This window comes from Dicentrarchus labrax, unplaced genomic scaffold (genome assembly GCF_905237075.1).
Source record: "Dicentrarchus labrax unplaced genomic scaffold, dlabrax2021, whole genome shotgun sequence".
Taxonomy (NCBI): Eukaryota; Metazoa; Chordata; class Actinopteri; family Moronidae; genus Dicentrarchus; species Dicentrarchus labrax.
The window spans coordinates 17,145,886-17,164,602 of NW_026136719.1; the positions used below are offsets into that span (position 1 = coordinate 17,145,886).

General features: G+C 38.1%; 2 protein-coding genes and 2 non-coding genes across 4 annotated transcripts; all 4 read left to right on the plus strand.

Annotated features, from left to right (window-relative positions):
* Positions 1 to 2,177: 2,177 nt before the first annotated feature.
* On the plus strand, positions 2,178 to 7,049 carry gcshb (glycine cleavage system protein H (aminomethyl carrier), b). The gene is made up of 5 exons (XM_051380112.1): positions 2,178 to 2,360; positions 3,422 to 3,501; positions 6,129 to 6,192; positions 6,295 to 6,426; positions 6,590 to 7,049. The coding sequence occupies exons 1-5, from the start codon at positions 2,210 to 2,212 to the stop codon at positions 6,685 to 6,687; spliced, it is 525 nt and encodes a 174-aa protein (XP_051236072.1). The 5' UTR covers positions 2,178 to 2,209; the 3' UTR covers positions 6,688 to 7,049.
* Positions 7,050 to 10,492: 3,443 nt separating this feature from the next.
* rpl13 (ribosomal protein L13) lies at positions 10,493 to 15,773 on the plus strand. The gene is made up of 6 exons (XM_051379814.1): positions 10,493 to 10,596; positions 11,077 to 11,195; positions 11,833 to 11,974; positions 14,066 to 14,239; positions 15,048 to 15,104; positions 15,566 to 15,773. The coding sequence occupies exons 2-6, from the start codon at positions 11,092 to 11,094 to the stop codon at positions 15,722 to 15,724; spliced, it is 636 nt and encodes a 211-aa protein (XP_051235774.1). The 5' UTR covers positions 10,493 to 10,596; positions 11,077 to 11,091; the 3' UTR covers positions 15,725 to 15,773.
* On the plus strand, positions 13,900 to 13,976 carry LOC127352335 (small nucleolar RNA MBII-202). Its single transcript, XR_007881078.1, has one exon. It is a non-coding gene; the product is annotated as a small nucleolar RNA MBII-202 (small nucleolar RNA).
* On the plus strand, positions 15,323 to 15,403 carry LOC127352334 (small nucleolar RNA MBII-202). Its single transcript, XR_007881077.1, has one exon. It is a non-coding gene; the product is annotated as a small nucleolar RNA MBII-202 (small nucleolar RNA).
* Positions 15,774 to 18,717: the final 2,944 nt, after the last annotated feature.

Here is an 18,717-nt window from a genome sequence, read left to right on the forward strand (position 1 = left end):
TAAACCTTGGTCCCTGGGATAAAGCAAAAACAGGAGAAAAGGAGTCTGACAGTCTAATCAATAAGATGGAGATCTCAATGATCTTACTTTACAGGCTCCGAGAGCACACACTCACACAAACAGCCACACAAAACACACGAGCAAACTGGACAAAAGTTAGAAATAATGGATAAGGCTGTAACAACACCTCCTGCAGTATATTAATATTATAATATTACTACAGTACTTCTATCACTTCATTGGCTCCCAGTGCAGTTGTAGAGGATCAGCTGTTTAAAGCACTTTTTAAAATGTCCACACATCTATTAATTATGTTACACAGGAAATGTTTTACAGTACAGAAATAAACAATGTCATAACTAAATATATGGCAAGCTCCAGATGCTGCCTTTGTATTTGTACATCGAAGTCTTCATCCACCTGGCCAGTTTATAGAGCTCTTGCTGTTGGTGGCTCTGTAACAATCTCTGCAGAGAAGACCTCCACCCTGATTTATGCTGGCTCCTCCTGCAGATGCAGACAGGGTGTCTGCTGCAAAGCTCATAGCTTGGTAGCTGATGATCTCTTTGGCTATGAGGCTGCAGGCCACCACAGCAGTCTTCAGGTCCTCAAGGCGTTAGAGATTTTGAAGGAAGACTTGTTTTTTCATGTCTATGCCTCCTTTTGCAGCATCAAGTGATATCCACCATGGCTCTTTCATGGAAGCTCAGTGTGTAATCAGATCTCATTTTACAGTATCAGAGCCACCAGCTTTAAGCCATAATCCTCACCTGCATTGATGTGCCAGATGTCCTTGTAAGGCTGTCCCTGAGTAGCACAGAGGCTTTCAAGAAGTTGCAGGAAGTAGAAAGAAAAGGTTTTTTATTCAAAGTATATTACCTCTGAATTGTACTAAAAAAACAGCGCTTTAGTTTCTGGCGTTATGACTGGAGGAAAAGGCGCCACGGTTGCAATCAGAGGAAGAGGACCAAAATGTAAATGAGCACACATTCATTTCATGAGCTCCTATAGAGTAAGGGTCCCAGACTAAATAGATGAGCTGAGCAAAAAAAGGTTATAATCCTCCGTGGCTTTGTCATTTTGAGTAACCATTTTAAATTTTTTCCAATGTTAATATAAAAGTACTGCTAAGCACTGCTTTAGCTAAATACACACATTGTTAAATAAGATTATAAAACCAGTTTGAATAGTTTTAAAAATGTTTCCTGATGAGATCTGTGCCGTGTACATATAATATTTGCTACTACAATGATACTGTGGCAAAATGTGACCTGGATACTTTTTATGTGTGTGAACAGTTCAGTACAGACACACAGACAAAAAATATACCTGTCATATATATTGTTCTTATAACCTTTTGTTTATAAATGTATTCAATTGCAGTAGGAGTATTCTAATTTTCTCCATCTAATTACATTGTTGCACTTTTCACTCCCTGTTAACATATATGAAAAGTGTGCTCTCAATTTGAGGAAATACATTTGTTTTGTCACAAAGGCAAACTTAATTCAGGGACTGAATGATGAACAGTGATAACAGCCAATGAGATGTGCTGGGTGTTCACCTATGTGCGTGTGAATGTCAATGAGCGTGTGGCAATAAAGTTCCTACTGTGTTTGTATTCCTCTGTAATTATTTTCGAGTACGCACGCACCCCTGCTAACACTCCCCTACATTTATCCGACTGCTACAGTTACTGGATGATTTACACATTTGGACTTTACATGCAAAACATAAATGATCTTATAAACTGATTTGTTGTCGCAGAATAAAGTACCAAACAGTATATAAAATACCTCAAATTAGCTGGACCAGCAACGACATAAGCATGCCCCCTACATGTTAATGCATCATTAATAATATTCCAATAATATAAAATCTATAATAAATGAAAATAATAAAGTCTAAAAATACAGCGTTAAAAATCATTTTACTTTTGATACTTTAAGCACATTTTGTTGTAAAGACAAATTTGGACTTGTAGAGTATTTTTAACATTATTAATTAGGATAAACAAAGTTAAAAGTTTGTAAGTATTTTCTACAGCAGCTTTCAGAAACCACCGCACACTTGAACTGACCCTCCTCCCACACGCATTCCCCCCCCCCCCCACCCCCCGGCGCGAGCCCGCGAACAGTGGGATGGTGCGCGCCCCCGCGGTCAAGTGTAATGTGCACTCGATTAAAGAGTCGACACACACGGAGTGAAGATGGCGATGAGCGCGGCGCTGCGGTGCCTCTCTGCAAACTTTTCCCCCAGACTGCCTCAGCTCTCGTCAGCAGCGCAGCTTTCAGCGACTCGGCTGCTGTGGAGGAGCGGCTCTCTGCGGGCACTGAACACGACCTCGGCCCTGTCCACAGGTAATAAAGAAAACAAAAACAAAAAACCCAATAACAACAAGACCTCATGCGGGCTTGCTCACACATTCCTGTCTGTGTGCAATGGGCGAAAGAGAGGAAAAAAAACTCACGCAGTTTTGTGTCACTTTCCCACAGCGGAGCAGAGGAGTGCGACAGGAAGGACAGCTAAAAGTTTAACTTGGAGGTGGCTGACTTAAGTACGAAAACTTTAGGAAGACAGCAACCACAAGTAATATTGGCTAAAGTGTACAAAACGGCTTTTATTTCTCCCCTTATTTGATCTCATTGGAAAACCCACGAGCTCCAAATTGTGACGTTAATGAATGACCGTGAACAACAAATTACCCATGTCTCGTGCACCAAATAGTTAGTTATTACACAAAAATCAGCTGTGACCCTGTCTATGTGCTACAAATCGGTGTGGAGCGTTGAAATTCATGTTTATGTGGTCTACAAATGTCAACATTTTGATTATTTTCTCATTGTTGTGGCTTCCCTTTATTATTCCCTCCTCATAGACACAACCATGTGAAATGCTGAAGCTTTTCAAGACTATCTCACCTTGTTTAATGTTGGAAAAAAAAACAGCCCTTTTTAACAGCAGGAATATTCAGCTCTCAGGACTGACTCTGCTCTCTCCTGCCATGCATCAGCATCTCCCACAGTTCACAATCTGGTTCAAACCTGTATTTTTCTGCATGGTCTGATGCCAACACTGGGAATTGTTAAGGCATTGTGGTTCTTCCCTCAGGGAATTGTAAAGATGACAGCATGAGCTTGGACTCAAAAGGCTCTAATGCTTGTTGTTTTAATTGCAGATCTGACTCAGAGGTTCTGACATGTCTGTTTTTGAGGATGTCCCATTGCAACCAGTAAATTACTGATATTTTATTTCTGGAGGCATGGTGTGGCATTACAAACTACTGTTCAGATTTAGTCCATAGTACAGTTAGGTGTCCACTGGTGGGCTTCACTCTATATACTCATCATAGCAGTCTTCTATCAGGGTTCATACTGATTCATCTGTTCCAAACTAACGTACTCTTTTGTTCTCTCTGCAGCACTAAAGTTCACAGATAAGCATGAGTGGGTGCAAGTGGAAGGTGGAATTGGCACAGTCGGTATCAGCAATTATGCTCAGGTAGGTTGTTGGGCCTCTCTCTTTTTTTTTTTTTTTTTTTTTTTTTTTTTAACTAATCATTGATTTAAAACACACTTTGTTCAGAGGTTCACTGATGGCTGGCTAAAAATAGTGATATGCTAATATCTGCAATGTGCAGTTCAGCACTGCACTTTGTCCTCACCTGCAGCAACTGTACTGTAACAAACTAATTTACTGTTTTATGACTATTGTTTGAGACAATTGATAACTACCCAAACTGCAGTGGTGTGCAGAAAATCTCAAGGGTATGCGCTTGCTTTACCTATAGACGTTCAAAGTTTTCTCTTTGACTTGAATGCTGCTGTTTTTATATGTTAAGCAGTGACAGGTTTGCCACACAGCTGCTGAAATCAAAAGTATTTCAAAGGATCAAAAGGATTTTATCTCTGCTGCTGACCGGTCAAAAGTGCTACCTCTAGGATTGTTGTTGAATGTGAGGCAATATAGTGATGTGACAACATGGAGGAGAAACTCTGTCTACTGAGTTGGCTGTTGCTTGTTTTCTAAGTTGACAGAAATGATTTGCATTGTAAAGCATTATTGTCTGGGTTAGCTGCTCACGTCTCTTACATTCTCAGTGGTTCAGATTATCTGACTGACACATCCCCTTTGCAGTGTTTTTATTGCCTCTGTTTATATTCATTAACCTCTTATATCACCCCTGTATTCAAAAGGAAATCCTCATAAACTGTGGATGTGATTATTTCTGAGCAAAGTGTGGGCTTTATCAATTTGCACTCATATTGTACTTGGGAATTTGAACTTTGAGCAAACCTCTGACCATGTGTATGCACGGCATCTTGGAAAAGAAGGTTTTTAAATTATAAGAACATTTAAGGATGAAGTCAATGTTCCTCTGCTTTCTATAAAAAGCTTGAGTCTAAAGCGGCTTATTTTGTATGTTCAAATGATTTGACAGTTTAAGGTTTCAGTAAGAAGCCAAAAGGCAAATCGTGCATTGCTTTAGGACTTCACACATACTGCATTTATGCTGGAAACAGTTCAACAGAGCTCCAAGACACAGGGCTTTTTCTACTGCTGCTGCCGCCTGTGTGCTGGTCCATTATTTCCCCTAATACGTTTATTTTATCTGCAATTTTTTTGTTTTTATGTATGTATACATAAGGCAGTTTCCTCCAGTAAAGACTATAAGTGTTTTTTTAGGAGCAATAAATGAGACATGCTGTGCACAGGCACAGTGGTTTAGGTAAATATGTGTAGGATTAATCAAAGCACACTTCCTACAGGTGAAAATACACACAAACATTTCCATATTCATTCATTTGAGGTCCAGGCCTTAGCTAACTTCCCTACATGCTGTGAAAGTAGAAATGGAGACTATCTTGCTTTCTCACTTTGTATCACTCAGTGAAAGACATTGTGATAGCCACCACATTTGAGTTTCATTTAGTTTAGTTGCATGAATATTTAGCAAACCGACGGGTAACAGACAACTTATAACTCAAGCCAGTTGATACTGTATATGGACACAATCTCCTATAATGCATATTACATCTAAATGGTCAGTTTTACCTGCATTGTAAAGTAGCCCAAAATATATAGGTAATAAAGGAACTTAAGTTCTTAATAGTACACTCATTTCTGATGCCCTAGGACAATGTATCCAGTCACTGCCAATATAAACACTCTTATTTCAAGATAAATGCAACGTCTTCATTCGTCACTGTTCAACTGTTCCAGTTTATTGTGTATGAATGGGCAGGAGAAAGTTTTACATGCCTCTGCTTCCAAAGTATTGATCAGGCTGATAGCGATTAGTTGCACTGTATATTAATTTAACATACCATACTGACATAATCTATAGTACTGTACTGTAACAGTATAAAAGTAAAGTGATTTGTGAATGAATGTGATTGTGTCACGTAGTCTGGTCAAATTCTGTATTTCTCTAATTGCTACAAATTCCATGAAAAATACCAAAACCAACAATGAATGTATGATACTAACAAGTATTCTCTGTGGAGCTGAAGCCAGAAATATCATATTCCTCTGTGCCATCGATCTCACACTGTTGCTCTGGCTAACAAGTTCCTTCACAGCATTGGCACTGTTGTTTATTTTAATCAATCACACATACACTATCCTGCTGCTGTGCAAATGTCTATTAATCCATCCCTTAAAATAGTCCCCAGCAAATGTATTATTTACTCCTGTTTGAGTAGTATTTTAGTAGTCTAAATAATATTATTTCTTGGAAGAAAGAGAAGAGAAAATATTATGTATATTTATGACCCGTTTTTAAAGATTACCATCTTCAGTAGGAACGAATGGGCTTGGGGTTGAGAGCCACGGACAGCTGCATAGTTGGTTTTGTTCTTTTCGTGGGATTTGTTTGACAGTACCAAATATAGAGTACAGCCAGCCTTGTTCTTTAAAATTCTGAATTGTGGGTGCCTGGTAGCTCAGCTAGAAGAGCTGGCCCTCCACATACCAAGGCTGAGTCCTTGCTGCAGTGGCCATGGGTTTGATTCTAAAATTATTTTTGAAAATACAGAATTACACTTAAGATATTATTATTACTTTTACTCACTTTACTATAATAGTCTATGTAGGTTATATTCATGCAGTTTGTTCCGTCATTTTAGGAAGCATTAGGTGATGTGGTATACTGTGGACTCCCTGAAGTTGGCCAAAGACTTGAACAAATGGGTGAGAGCCTGGAACACACTGCACATTTAAACAAATATATATATGTAAAATTGAGTCCAGCAGTGTGACATCTGTCACTGTGTGTGTGTGTGTGTGTTGTAGAGGAGTTTGGTGCCTTGGAAAGCGTAAAGGCTGCCAGTGAGCTATACTCACCACTGACAGGGGAAGTGACTGAAATCAACACAGAGCTGGCAGAGAATCCTGGACTTGTGAATAAAGCCTGCTATGGAGAGGGTAAGCGTCATTCTTCACTCTTGTTCTTTTCCAGTTTCCATTTGTTGTTGTCATTTCCAGGAATTTCTCCCAGTAGATTTGTTGCCAAGGCAGATGACAAGTCACCACACCAAAATAATCTTCACAAGCTGTTCAAGAGAAAATATCAACTCTTATTTTTCAGGGTGGCTAATCAAGATGACGATTGAAAAGCCTGAAGAACTTGGTGGCCTCATGGATCAGCCTGCGTATGATACATTTATTAAGTCACTTGAAGAATAAATCCATCAACTCACTGTGCTGTTTTATAATGTAATTGCAATCAAAGATTAGTAGACACGGTTACTAACATCTTGTGTGACACTCTTCCTTATCTGTGGTATTTATTTTGATACTGGAATTGTGCTATCAGAATAATTTTAAATCCTCACTAACTTCTTATACTTAGGTATACTTACTTAAGGTTAGGATTTATTTAACTACTAGCCAGCCTAAAGGGTTCTTAATCTCAAGATCTGTCTGTATTATTGTGCTTTATCTGGTGTTTTGCACCTTTTTAAAATCTACACAAATGTGTTAAAAGGCTGGAAAGTGATTGTAAGTGCTGTGTAACATTCATTTAATAAAATTTGAGTTTGAGTTGACTCCCCCTGTGCTTTTTTGGCAAACATTCAGGAGTGTGTTGTGATGGTTTAGCAACTAATAAGGACTCATGCACAATTTATGATGTGTGGTAGACCATAGACATATTCATATGCCGCTGTGCATGTGCTGACTGAACATGCTGCTTCTTTTTGCCTATTATAGTTCCACACACCTTGACCTTTGCCCTCAGGTGAAGATAGGCCGAGATTGCAGAAGCTAGTTGATCAATGATTAATGAAGCAGTGGTTTTAGAATCAGTGAGTGACCAAAAAACTGCACTCTCAGGCTGATAATAGAAAAGAGTCTTATTAATTGGTTTTACTGGCTACAAACTGACAAACTGGGATATTGTCAGAGGTTGTTAAAGTCACTGAGAGTAAAATATTCACCTCTGCTTCATTCTCATTCAACATTCCTATTAGATAATTGTATAATAAAAGTTATTTTAAATTCATTTTGTATCCGAATCTTCTTACATTGACTTCAATAATCTGTACTGTGCTGACCTGTTTGTGCACCTTCCAAATCTCCCATTCAAAAGCTGCATATTTCTCCATACCGATATCTTTTTACACTTGCTCTCCCTACACTCTAAAAATGATGCTCTTAAATAAGTAGTTATTCTTATGTTTCACAGTGTGTGCTGTTTGCATCTAACAACTATTTGTTTCATATTTCTCTGATATATTAATCAGACGATGGCACCAGTTTGTTCCTTATTAGGCTCTAGAGAAGTAAATAAAATTTGACTTGAATTCTCTTCTATGGAGTTCTATCAAGTAATCCACTTATCAATCAGTAATATCGAAGATAAAGCAGAAGCTGTCTCTTATCCTTGTTTGTCTGTGGCACAGTAATTTATGAAAACGGTTTAATTTAATTTGGACATATAATTATCTTTTTGAATGTCTTCATTGTCTTTTATTGTGTTGAAAGAGGACACTAACTCAGGGCCATGCAAACAAGTTCAGACAGGAATAAAAGTGCACACAGAAAAACAACTTTATTCACATGCTTAGACATGAATTAGTAAGAAATAAGTTCCTAATGTGGCTGGTGCTTGATAACTTGTCCAGGCACTCATGGATGGCTTGTGGACAGGCTTGCTCAATCATTTCCATCAATCTAAACACCTGAACCACCACGCAGCCACCTGTAATACATGTTACCACATATAGTGCTGTGTGCAGTATCATTAAATTCCCACTGTCTTCAATGAAAAAACAGTGGTACTTACAGTAATGTCCTGCAAAGCACCAGTCTTATTATTAAGGTCTCTGATGACACCGTATAATTAATGTTTTTTATCTAATCTGTAGGCTGTTTAATAACAGGAAGACATGTCACAGACAGGCACAAGCAATCAATAGTTATAGCCTAAAACACATATTAATTTTTAACATTAAAGTTAATTTGGTTCTTTATGAGATTTTTCAAGTGTCTCTCTGAAATCAAAATGTAAAGCTTCAGGATAAAGTTGTACATGAAGCACAAAATGAAAAAATCCTTCCCCAGGTCAGTGCTGTCCTGGTCTGATTTATGCACACATATTTAGATTCTTACATATAGCAGAGGTGAGTTTTATAGCATGTGATTATAAATCTAACCAAAGAATATGGATGAATATGTTTATTATGTTAATTCATAGAACAAGGTTGCTTCCACTGTCCTCTGTGCCTGCAGCACATGGATACGCAAACTTTGCTTTCAAATGAGGACACTAATGTTCATAAATTTTTAATGATGTTAATTTACTGATGGATTATGTGACAATTGGCCCCTGGGCACAGACTTGTAAGTGGCCCCTGCTCCTCCCCGAAAACCACCACCTTTACAATAACATTTAATATAAATTAATAGAGAATCAGGTTATCTCTGTTGTTGACTGTAATCTTTCACTCTCCAACTGGAGATGCTGTCACTTCTAACAGACCTAGGCTTGGGGCCCCCGATTCATGATCTGCTGCAGTTGTTATGTGACAGTTTGTTTATTTTTTGAGCTCACACAGTGATACACAGGCTTGGAGAGTTACAGATTACATGTAACTGAGTTACGTAATCAGGATACCAAAAAAAAGTAATCTAACACAGTTACAGAAAAAAAAGATGGAATCAAATTAGTTATATTTAGTAAAAATGGGGTTTATTTAGCAAGATTACAGTTTTAAAATATTATATTATTATCTGTTTTTATTTAAAAATAAACGGATCAGAGGACACAGGTTTCCATTTTCTTTTTACATTGTTCAGTTGTCTTATAGAATACACTTGCATCAATACTTCTTATCAATATTTCTTTTCTCGGTGTTGAGGTAATCCAGAAATAACGGAAAGTTACATTACTTTAATATTGTGATACTTGGAGTAGTTACTGACTACATTTTTTAAACATGTACTGGGAATACATTTTTAAAGTAACCCTCCCAACCCTGTTAGTACACAAGACACATCACACACATATATAGTTTTTAACAGCCTTTCAAGACTCATATTTAACACATAAAGATAAACAGTTAAAGCCTGTAGACTGTCAGTATAAACTTATTAGGCAATCTAAGATGTAGTCTATTTGACTAGTGCTAGGCCTACATCTAGTGGCCAGTGCAAAAAGTTCACCTCTAAATGTAATTTACAAAACGTCCAGTATCAAACTTGTGATGACATCAAGAAATAGCTGGAAAAAAACATCAGTTTTCAAAATAAAATGTAAGTGAAGCAACATGAACACAGACTGCTAAAACTTTGTAAACTTAAATGATATCTGTTTTAAACAATCACAATGAACTTAATCTAAACTCAACTACCCTGGTCCAATCTATGGTGACAAAAACAGACGGGCATAGATCAATGGATTAATAAATCTCCACACTTATTGGCAATCCCATTTCTGTTTCACAACACTAATCGATTTCCAAACCTGAACACAGCTCCATTAACTGCTGTGATATAATTATTTTCAGAATTATAGAAAAAAATATTGTTAGAAAATTCATAGTAATATGATAACATAAACATAAGCAAATACCCTGTATCATAACAAAGATGAATATAGTGTGATAAACCCACTCATACTTCCGGTTTTGCTCAAATGAAATTGTTCCCTCTGCGTGATTTCATGTTTGAGCATACATTATCTTTTTTGGAAAGACACAAACAAAATCGTTGTTTTCCGTTTTGTGCCATGAACTGTATAAAATACTAACGCCCCTGTTCGGAAACGAAGAAATCACGTCAATGTTTAGTACTTTACTTTATGGTGGACCAGACAGACTTCTTTTAAAAGACAACAAATCGCGTGATTATATGTATTTTTGTAATATATATTGTATCACAGTCATTAAATAATATATTGCATATTCTTACGTTAAATAATCAGAAAAATATTTGTTCATTTTTACGTTTCATCAGCTTGTTCTGGTAGGGATAACCATCCGTTATATACTCTTTGGTTACATCTGCTCGGCCATTGGCTGGTTCACACACATATCCCACAATCCACCGCTTTACAACTTCCTTTTTCCTTTCGGCCATTTTCCTCCCTCGTAGGTATGAGAATTTTTACTCTACACATTTAGAAAGAATCTACCTTAATCCTTGGTATTTTGTTGGTATTTATCAATTTCACGCACAACCCGAAATAGTGTGTTTTGTCACCTTTGTAATAAGGTGATTATTGTCACAGATTTCCTCGTTATATTGATAAACAGCCTCTGTTTCAGTAGTGATCCCCGGTCAAGTGCTGCTTCTGTCTGTTAGCATTGCCGTTACAGGCCAACTTTTACTGCTTCATAATTAAATAATGTCATTCAAAACAAAAATGGACGTCCGCAATAAATACCGAAATGGCAAACGCTAGTAGTTATGGCAACGTGTAGCCGTGACTTAAGAGTCGTGTTGTCAGAGCAACCAATAGCCTGGTTAACCTGCTAGCTTAGCATCACACACACACACACGTAGCTCCGTGAGGACAGACTGTGTACCGGCATGACAGCCGTGCTCATCACCGTGTGCTCTGCTGTGTTGCAGGGAAAGTAGGCAGCCATGGCCCCCAGCCGGAATGGAATGATCCTGAACCCTCACTTCCACAAAGACTGGCAGAAAAGAGTGCGCACCTGGTTCAACCAGCCAGCCAGGAAGATCCGCAGGTGAGAACCGCCTTGTGCAGCAGGGAGATGCTAACTTCGAGCTAACACGTCTTCCACGCATCATGAATGAGTACTAGAGACTCATTTAGTTGCAGTTTAGTTTTGAGCTCTTGTTAAGATAGTATACTGTTAAATCATTGGTCAAAGACAGAAATCTGTTAGGCTCGCAATGGTGATTTACGTTTTTATACTATGTTACTTTTAATAATGTGTTATGGAAAGAAATGTACTGTGCTAAAAGAAGAGAGATTTATGATTTAACGTCATCTGGATCAACATTTTGTGTGCATGGACACAGTCATACAAACCAGTATGACTGACTAAGTAGTCGATATGTGAGTTGGACCAGTTAATGTTCCCATGTTCTTTAGCTGATGCTGTGGGCTCTCTAAAAGTTTAACTCCAAGCAATCAGTATTTGACTGGGAACACATTAGGTTTCCCACTGTTGTTTTACAGCTTTCACATAAAATGTAGTCCTGCTTTAATGTGCCTGCACATTAATTTTTTTTTACATGAACTTGCAGTGCGGGTGCAGTATTTCAACGCTTACACCAAGGTTGAGATGCTTTTGTAGTTCCTGGGATTGAACAGAAGCTCTGGTTATTATTGTTTAACTAAGATACCTCTTTCTTCAGGCGAAAGGCTCGCCAGGCTAAGGCCCGTCTCATTGCTCCTCGCCCAGTTGCTGGACCTTTAAGGCCACAAGTCCGGTGTCCCACTATCAGGTACCACACCAAGGTTCGTGCCGGACGTGGCTTCACCCTGGAGGAACTCAAGGTAATTTCAAGTTGTCTGCAAATAGATTTGTTTTATTTGAAGGAATAACTAATCAGCAATGTCACACTCACTTTAGTGTGTCCAAAAACTGGGCAGCGTTTAAAAAAAAAAAACTGTCAAAGAATTAAACATTGCCAGTAAAAGAGGAAAAAGCAGTAAAACCAACTGATTAGTTTTATAGGAACTTATTTGTATGTCAGTATGACCAAGACCCAAAAAAACCTAGCATTTATCAAGGTGACCTCCATCTCAGAAGTGCTATTGACAACTACTGTGCAACAAAACAGGCTCAGGCTTTTTTGTGATGAATCATGCATCCCACTGAACAAAAAACTCAATAGCTGTAGAAGAACACAAAGTACTGCCCAAAGACAAGATGTTCTTGCCAAAGTGTACCTTGCCGCTCTTCCCATGTATTTGCCTGCTGTGGGAGGAAGGCTAAATGACTGTTGATGTGCATCACCCCAGAACATGTGGAGTTTTTTTTAAATTTTTTTTTCCCTTTACAAGAAGTAGGATCAAACGGGAGTGGTGATTTGACCGTGTATATCTTACATTTATTTATATATATATATATATATATATATATATATATATATATATATATATATATATTTATTTATTTATTTATTACTAATTGCTTTTCTGGCAGACCTCATCTCTATGAATAAGAATAAGCTATTGAAGTTGTAATGGGGAAACGCATCCTCGTATGTAGTAGAGACACAAGTCGCATCCAAGTTTGATCTTCCACATCGGCCGAATTGTGTGTGAGTAAACACTACAATTTCCTCTAAAATGTCAGCCATAAGGGTGCCTGATCTGTAAATGTTATTAGTTTGATTGGCGGACTCTATTAATGCCAATCAGACGAGCTGATCAGCTGAAACATTTATTTTATTCTATAGGAAAGTTATATTCGGTCTTTGATACATAGGTTTATCTGGGTGGGCCGTCCGGTATATTAATGGTCAGGGACTCTTCAGCATTTTTCAGGGAGACTTGTTATCTGGTGGACACGGTGAATATTATGCAAGCATGGAGCTGGTAAATCAACAGTTTTGTTTTCGATAGGTGATATCTTTAACAAGCCTCCTCCACACACAGAGTTGCTGAAAATGGAATTGTGGGTGAGGAAATTCAAAATGAGAGTTGTTTCTTCCGTGACTTTAAAACATAATGCTGACCCCGAAAGTCAACAGAGCAGACACATACTGCCTGAATGATACATTAGGGATAAGTGTGTGTGTGGTGGAAAGGAGAAGGGGGTAGGGGAAGCAAGTACACAATATATTGAGTAAACGCCAAAATATGGTAGTGAAATAATAAATTACCTATAGAAATACACTATACCTCCCCTGCCAATAAAGTTGTCAATTCACAATTTAATAATGAATTTCAATACTTAATATACAGTGTTAACAGTTAAATAAGGCTTCAAATAGACTCTGTAATCGGTATTGGCTGATAGTGTGATCTAGTGATCGGCGATTAGCCTCAAACCCTGATTGGAGCACCCTTACTTTTAAAATGGGCACAAGATATTCCCAGGGGAAGAGACTGAGGGTGTGGAGAGCACTGTGTCCAAGTTTATTTGATTGAATCATTATTAATGGCATGTAATTAAGTGCATTTGTCATTAATATGTATCAAGATATGTAAATAAGTTTGGTCTTATGAATGCCATTATGTTAATAAACCAGAACATAAGACTTTAGCAAGTCAGGGTTGGCTCATATCTTAAATGTGCACATCCGCTCATTGTTGGCCAGTGTGCAAGAAAACAGATCTTCAATATTGCAGTTTGAAGTGGAGCCCTGTGCCATGTTAAAAATAATAGCGCATGAAGTAGCTGTACTGGCATGTCCTCAGTGGTGTTAAGAATGATAAAAACCATTTTGTGTCTTTGTGTCGCAGCAGTCAGATGATGACAAATCTCCGGAATCTCTGTATTTTCTTGATGAATACTTTGAACCTTTTATCTGATGACTGCTTACTCAAAATGGAAAACCAATGGTATCTTACGTACTGGACGCTACATCCAAATCAGAAGTTTTTTTGTTTAACTGATGATCTGTGCTCCTCCTGCAGGCAGCTGGCATCCACAAAAAGACAGCCCGCACCATTGGCATCTCTGTGGACTCTCGCCGTCGCAACCGATCCACAGAATCTCTGCAGGCCAATGTGCAGCGCCTGAAGGAGTACCGCTCCAAACTCATCCTGTTCCCCAGGAAGGCTTCCGCTCCCAAGAAGGGAGACAGCACTGTAAGTTTCTTTTTCATGTGGCATGGAGCGTTATGATTTTACATACATTTAACATCAAACCTGTAAAGCCTAAAGACTGTAGTTGTGCTGGTTAATTAACCGTTTTACAGTGTGATTTTTGGCCTATATTACTAAGAGAAATACTGACTCAAAATGTAGATTTGTCTTTGAGGGAGCTCAAAGATCTACCCCTAACATACATACCTTTTTTGTATTTGAACTTTTCTAAATGCACTGCAGGGATTACAGTCCCTCTGTAATCTCTGCACCCTGTTTATTACGCTAAACTCTTCTGACAGCTGCACACCTTCAGTGAAAGATCATAATTTGCATTCTAAATGCCATTTTATTAGTTTATTAGATTGCTTGTGTCAGGAGTTTTGATTAGACTGCATGAGGACTTGAGGTTACCTAATGAAACCAGGAACGCGCTGGTGAACTTTTCAATTTCAATCAAACTTGAAAACTAATTCACCTGAGTAGTGATGAATTTGAGGGTTGTTTTTGTAAGATTATCAAGCTTATTGATAAAACATTACTACTCACTGTGCCTTCTCAGTGCACCCTTACTCATAGAAATTTGTTGTACAGATTTCATATTACTCTTTCATCTAATCAGTCTATAAGTGGATCGCAGAGGTTGAACTTATTCTGCTATTTTCTGACTTGGCCTTTTGATTTGAGTTTTTTTCACAACACCCAAATGTTGATTATATAAAGGTGTTTGTTTGCCTCATAGAAAGCCTTACCAAGTGATTATGGATTTTTTTTGTTGCCTTAATCAATTAACCATCTGTAATCTTTTCAGGAGGAGGAACTTAAGATGGCCACTCAGCTCGCTGGTCAAGTCATGCCCATCAAAACTGTAAGTTTCATTTCCTTTAAGCTTCCACTAGAACCCATCCCATATTCAACAATGTATTAAGATAGATTACACTGAGAATCGCTAGAAATAAATTAGTTTCAGATGGAAAATTAGCTTGAGTTTTGTCTTTGAAATGGCGCAGCAGTAGACAATGATGTAGCTCGATTTTGACATCAGTTCAGAAATGTAACGATCTGTTTTGAATCATAGCAGTCAGGTGATGACAAATCTCCGGAATCTCTGTATTTCATTGATGAAACATTTGAACCCCTTATCTGATGACTGCTTTTTAAATCAAACTGGAAAACAAATTCTTGTTCCCAAAATATTTAGGGCATAAATTGGACCTCTAGTTGCATATCAGTATGTTCAATTGGCTGGATTATGTCATTTGGTAGGAGATGAGTGTTTTACTATTTTTTTTTTTTTTAATTTAATTTATATATTTTTTTCTTGTCCAGGTACACAAGAAGGAGAAGGCCCGGGTTATCTCTGAGGATGAGAAGAACTTCAAGGCTTTCGCCAGCCTGCGTATGGCCCGCGCCAACGCTCGTCTTTTTGGCATCCGTGCCAAGAGAGCTAAAGAGGCTGCTGAGCAAGACGTGGAAAAGAAGAAGTGAAAATAGTCACTTTGGAACTTTGCAAAATAAAGTGTTTAAAAAAAATCAATATGAGTGTCTTGATTATGATCTTGTTTTGGGTTTTTGTGGTAGCGCTAGTCTGATAACGGGACTTGATGGAATAACCTCGGACAAAGCTAGGGAAAATGCATTCCACAATTTTGTCACTTTTACAGATATCACCACAGGAAAGATCTGATTTATAGATGGTATCAAATGTGTTCTGCCAGAACAGTATTTACAATAAAAGTTCATTTCAATTGTAGTATTGCTTTGGGAACAGGGAATAAACAGCAGAAATAACTTGAGCAGAAGTTTGTGCTCCAAAAGAAATCAGATCTGAGCAGGTCTTTTACACAGTGGACCTTTTGACTGTTGTAGGAAAAGCACAGGTGTTACTAATAACTAACAGTGGCTCTGCTATATTCAGGTAACTAAGCTGCATAATGCCAGCCATATTCAACCCTCATCAATTTTATTATTTACACCTTCTGGTGGTATTACTGTGACTGTCTGTGAACAGGGTCTATATACTGCATACTGTAGAGTTACTCAGTGAAATCTGAGCAGTTTATAGTACAAAACAATTTTATTCCTTGTCACTAAAATTTAACTGATAAGCTGACATCAGTATGAAATGTAGTAGCTATGAACTAAAACCTGAAATTAGGATTCTGTCTGTTAGACTGAGAATTACAACAGTAGGTGGCACTAGAGGCACAAAATATAGCCCATTAATTGAGACACAAAAGCCTTTAGGAGTAGGGTTTGTTGACTGTAACTGAGGAACTGTAAATACATTTTTTTAACAGCTGTATTTTTTTATAAGTGACAGTTGGCATACAATTTCTAAGTCTATAATCAGATTGATTTAGTCAGAAAGTAAGCATTTGGTACAAGATCAACTGATACGTTACTTTAAACTCCAGTTAACTCCCATTTATTTACAGACAGGTCACCAGAAATAAAATCCAGTTGAAGAGTCTAAATCAGGCAGAGCCTCTTAAACACGTCAGGCTATTATAATACTAGAAGACCTGTACGCTGTCTACAGCATGATAATGCACAGGTAGAAGTGGAGTCAGAGACAGCCCTCGAGGTAGAGGAAGGTCAGGAGAGGTGGAAAGCAAGAAAAAAACATTCATCCCAGTGGGACATTTTTGCACTCTGGTGCAGGGGTTGGGGTTAGAGGGGGGGGCAAAGTAGAATTACATTTTTCATACGGAACGTTATATGCTGCCAGACATGAACCAAAACGGACTGTTAATATGAAACATTGCTATGACAACAGAGACTCTGGACCTTTCTAAACTGTTTCCACATGTCGGGTGTGCTGTGTTGTTCTGATAAGGTGAAATGAATAAATAAAAAGTTAATAAACAAAACAACAGAGAAGCTCACCTATTGAGTGAGATTGCCTATTTCAAATTCATTAGTCATTACCATTGGAAAATGTCCGCTCGCAGAAATGGATCACGTCACCCTATACAAAAAATTCAGGATTGGAGTGAGGCTAAGTGTCCTTGTCTGTGTCTCCTTTAGTGTCCTCTTTGTGTTCCCACTGTCTGAATGCAAATGAATTATTCAGTTAATGGAGGTGAGTGGACAGTCAAGTCATTTTGGACCCGAGATGATTGATATGGATGAAATAGGAACTCTGATTGATGGTCCTTAAGACAGGGTACTGCAAAATAATCTATTTACTTAAAACACATGTAACAGGACACCATGGATTTTTAGAACCACTCTATATTACCTAAATATGTTTCCAGCGTTTAAAGCAACTGTAACTGAGTGCAGAATAAATTAGTCAAGATTTGGACACTGTGAACAACCCCCACATTTCACTTATTCACCAGCGAGGTGAGTTTGATTTGTCCTATGATAAACTGCTTATAAAAGCAATAACAAAGAGTACTCAATGCAATATGGGATGTAAATGTCTTTTGCAGAAACAGGATGAGGAGAGGATTTTAAGGCAATGACACAAGACTGACCCAGAGTTGAAACGAATAGTTAATGAATTGATTAGCCTATTGCCAGAGAATTCATCTGCAACAAATGTGCTAATTGATTATTTATCAAGCAACACCAAACATTCTCTGGTTATTGCTTGCCTTTTTTGCTTTTGATATTTGATTGTGAATGCTGGTTGAAACTCATTTGGATTTTGAATTTCTGGGAAATTTTGGCAGGTATTTTTCACTGTTCGTGTTCTGATGTCTCATAGACTAAACAATTAATCAGTTAACTAGAAAAATGTTGATGAGAATATTAGTGCAGCCCTAGACCCACTGCATCTCTTTTGAAAGACACATTTTTCATGCCAAATACCTGCTTTGGTTACAGTTCAGAGTTTAATTTCCTCACTTCTGTGCACAGTGGGAATGACTAGTGTTTCACAGTTGCTCACCTGATCTCTAAATTTGCTAATGTGGAGTGCTATAAATGCTCATTTTGTATACTGATGCACTTGTACCTCTCAGCTGCTCCTTTTGCAGCAAAGAACACTACTGAAACAGAGGTTGCATGTGTACTCCTGCAGTGTCACCTTCAAACCCTGTGATGTATTACCTGTATCATGTTAAAAGGGACCTGACCACAGTATTTGTAGGTCAGTAGGGCAAATATAATGATGACAGAGGAGACTCGTGGAGATAATGTTTCTATTCAATGAACTGTTACTTAAAGTCGAACCTGCTGAAACACAAACTCGGTGATTGATTACCATTAACAGGGATGCTACAGCTACCTTCGGCAATAGGAAAGACTTTAGAATCAATAATGCCTTTCAAGATTTCCAAAAACCTACCTATGTCCAGAAATACCTCTACTCTAGGGAGCTGCTGGTGGAAAACTGTGGATGATGTTACACCAACACACCGGGGCGAGCTTGACTGAAAGTGCGAGTGCATCAGGCCATGTTTGGGTTATTGTACACGCAATGTGGTCAGCAGCGCCAAGGCGAGCACTGAATGTGACTGGGGAGAAGC

What these genes read in the sequence shown, in the direction of transcription:
- gcshb (XM_051380112.1), top strand. Translation starts at nt 2,210, where the DNA reads ATGGCGATGAGCGCGGCGCTGCGGTGCCTCTCTGCAAACTTTTCCCCC. An exon ending in CCAAAGACTTGAACAAATGG is followed by an intron (nt 6,193 to 6,294) that starts GTGAGAGCCTGG and finishes TGTGTGTTGTAG; the next exon opens with AGGAGTTTGGTGCCTTGGAA. An exon ending in TAAAGCCTGCTATGGAGAGG is followed by an intron (nt 6,427 to 6,589) that starts GTAAGCGTCATT and finishes CTTATTTTTCAG; the next exon opens with GGTGGCTAATCAAGATGACG.
- rpl13 (XM_051379814.1), top strand. Translation starts at nt 11,092, where the DNA reads ATGGCCCCCAGCCGGAATGGAATGATCCTGAACCCTCACTTCCACAAA. An exon ending in CCAGCCAGGAAGATCCGCAG is followed by an intron (nt 11,196 to 11,832) that starts GTGAGAACCGCC and finishes CTCTTTCTTCAG; the next exon opens with GCGAAAGGCTCGCCAGGCTA. An exon ending in TCACCCTGGAGGAACTCAAG is followed by an intron (nt 11,975 to 14,065) that starts GTAATTTCAAGT and finishes CTCCTCCTGCAG; the next exon opens with GCAGCTGGCATCCACAAAAA.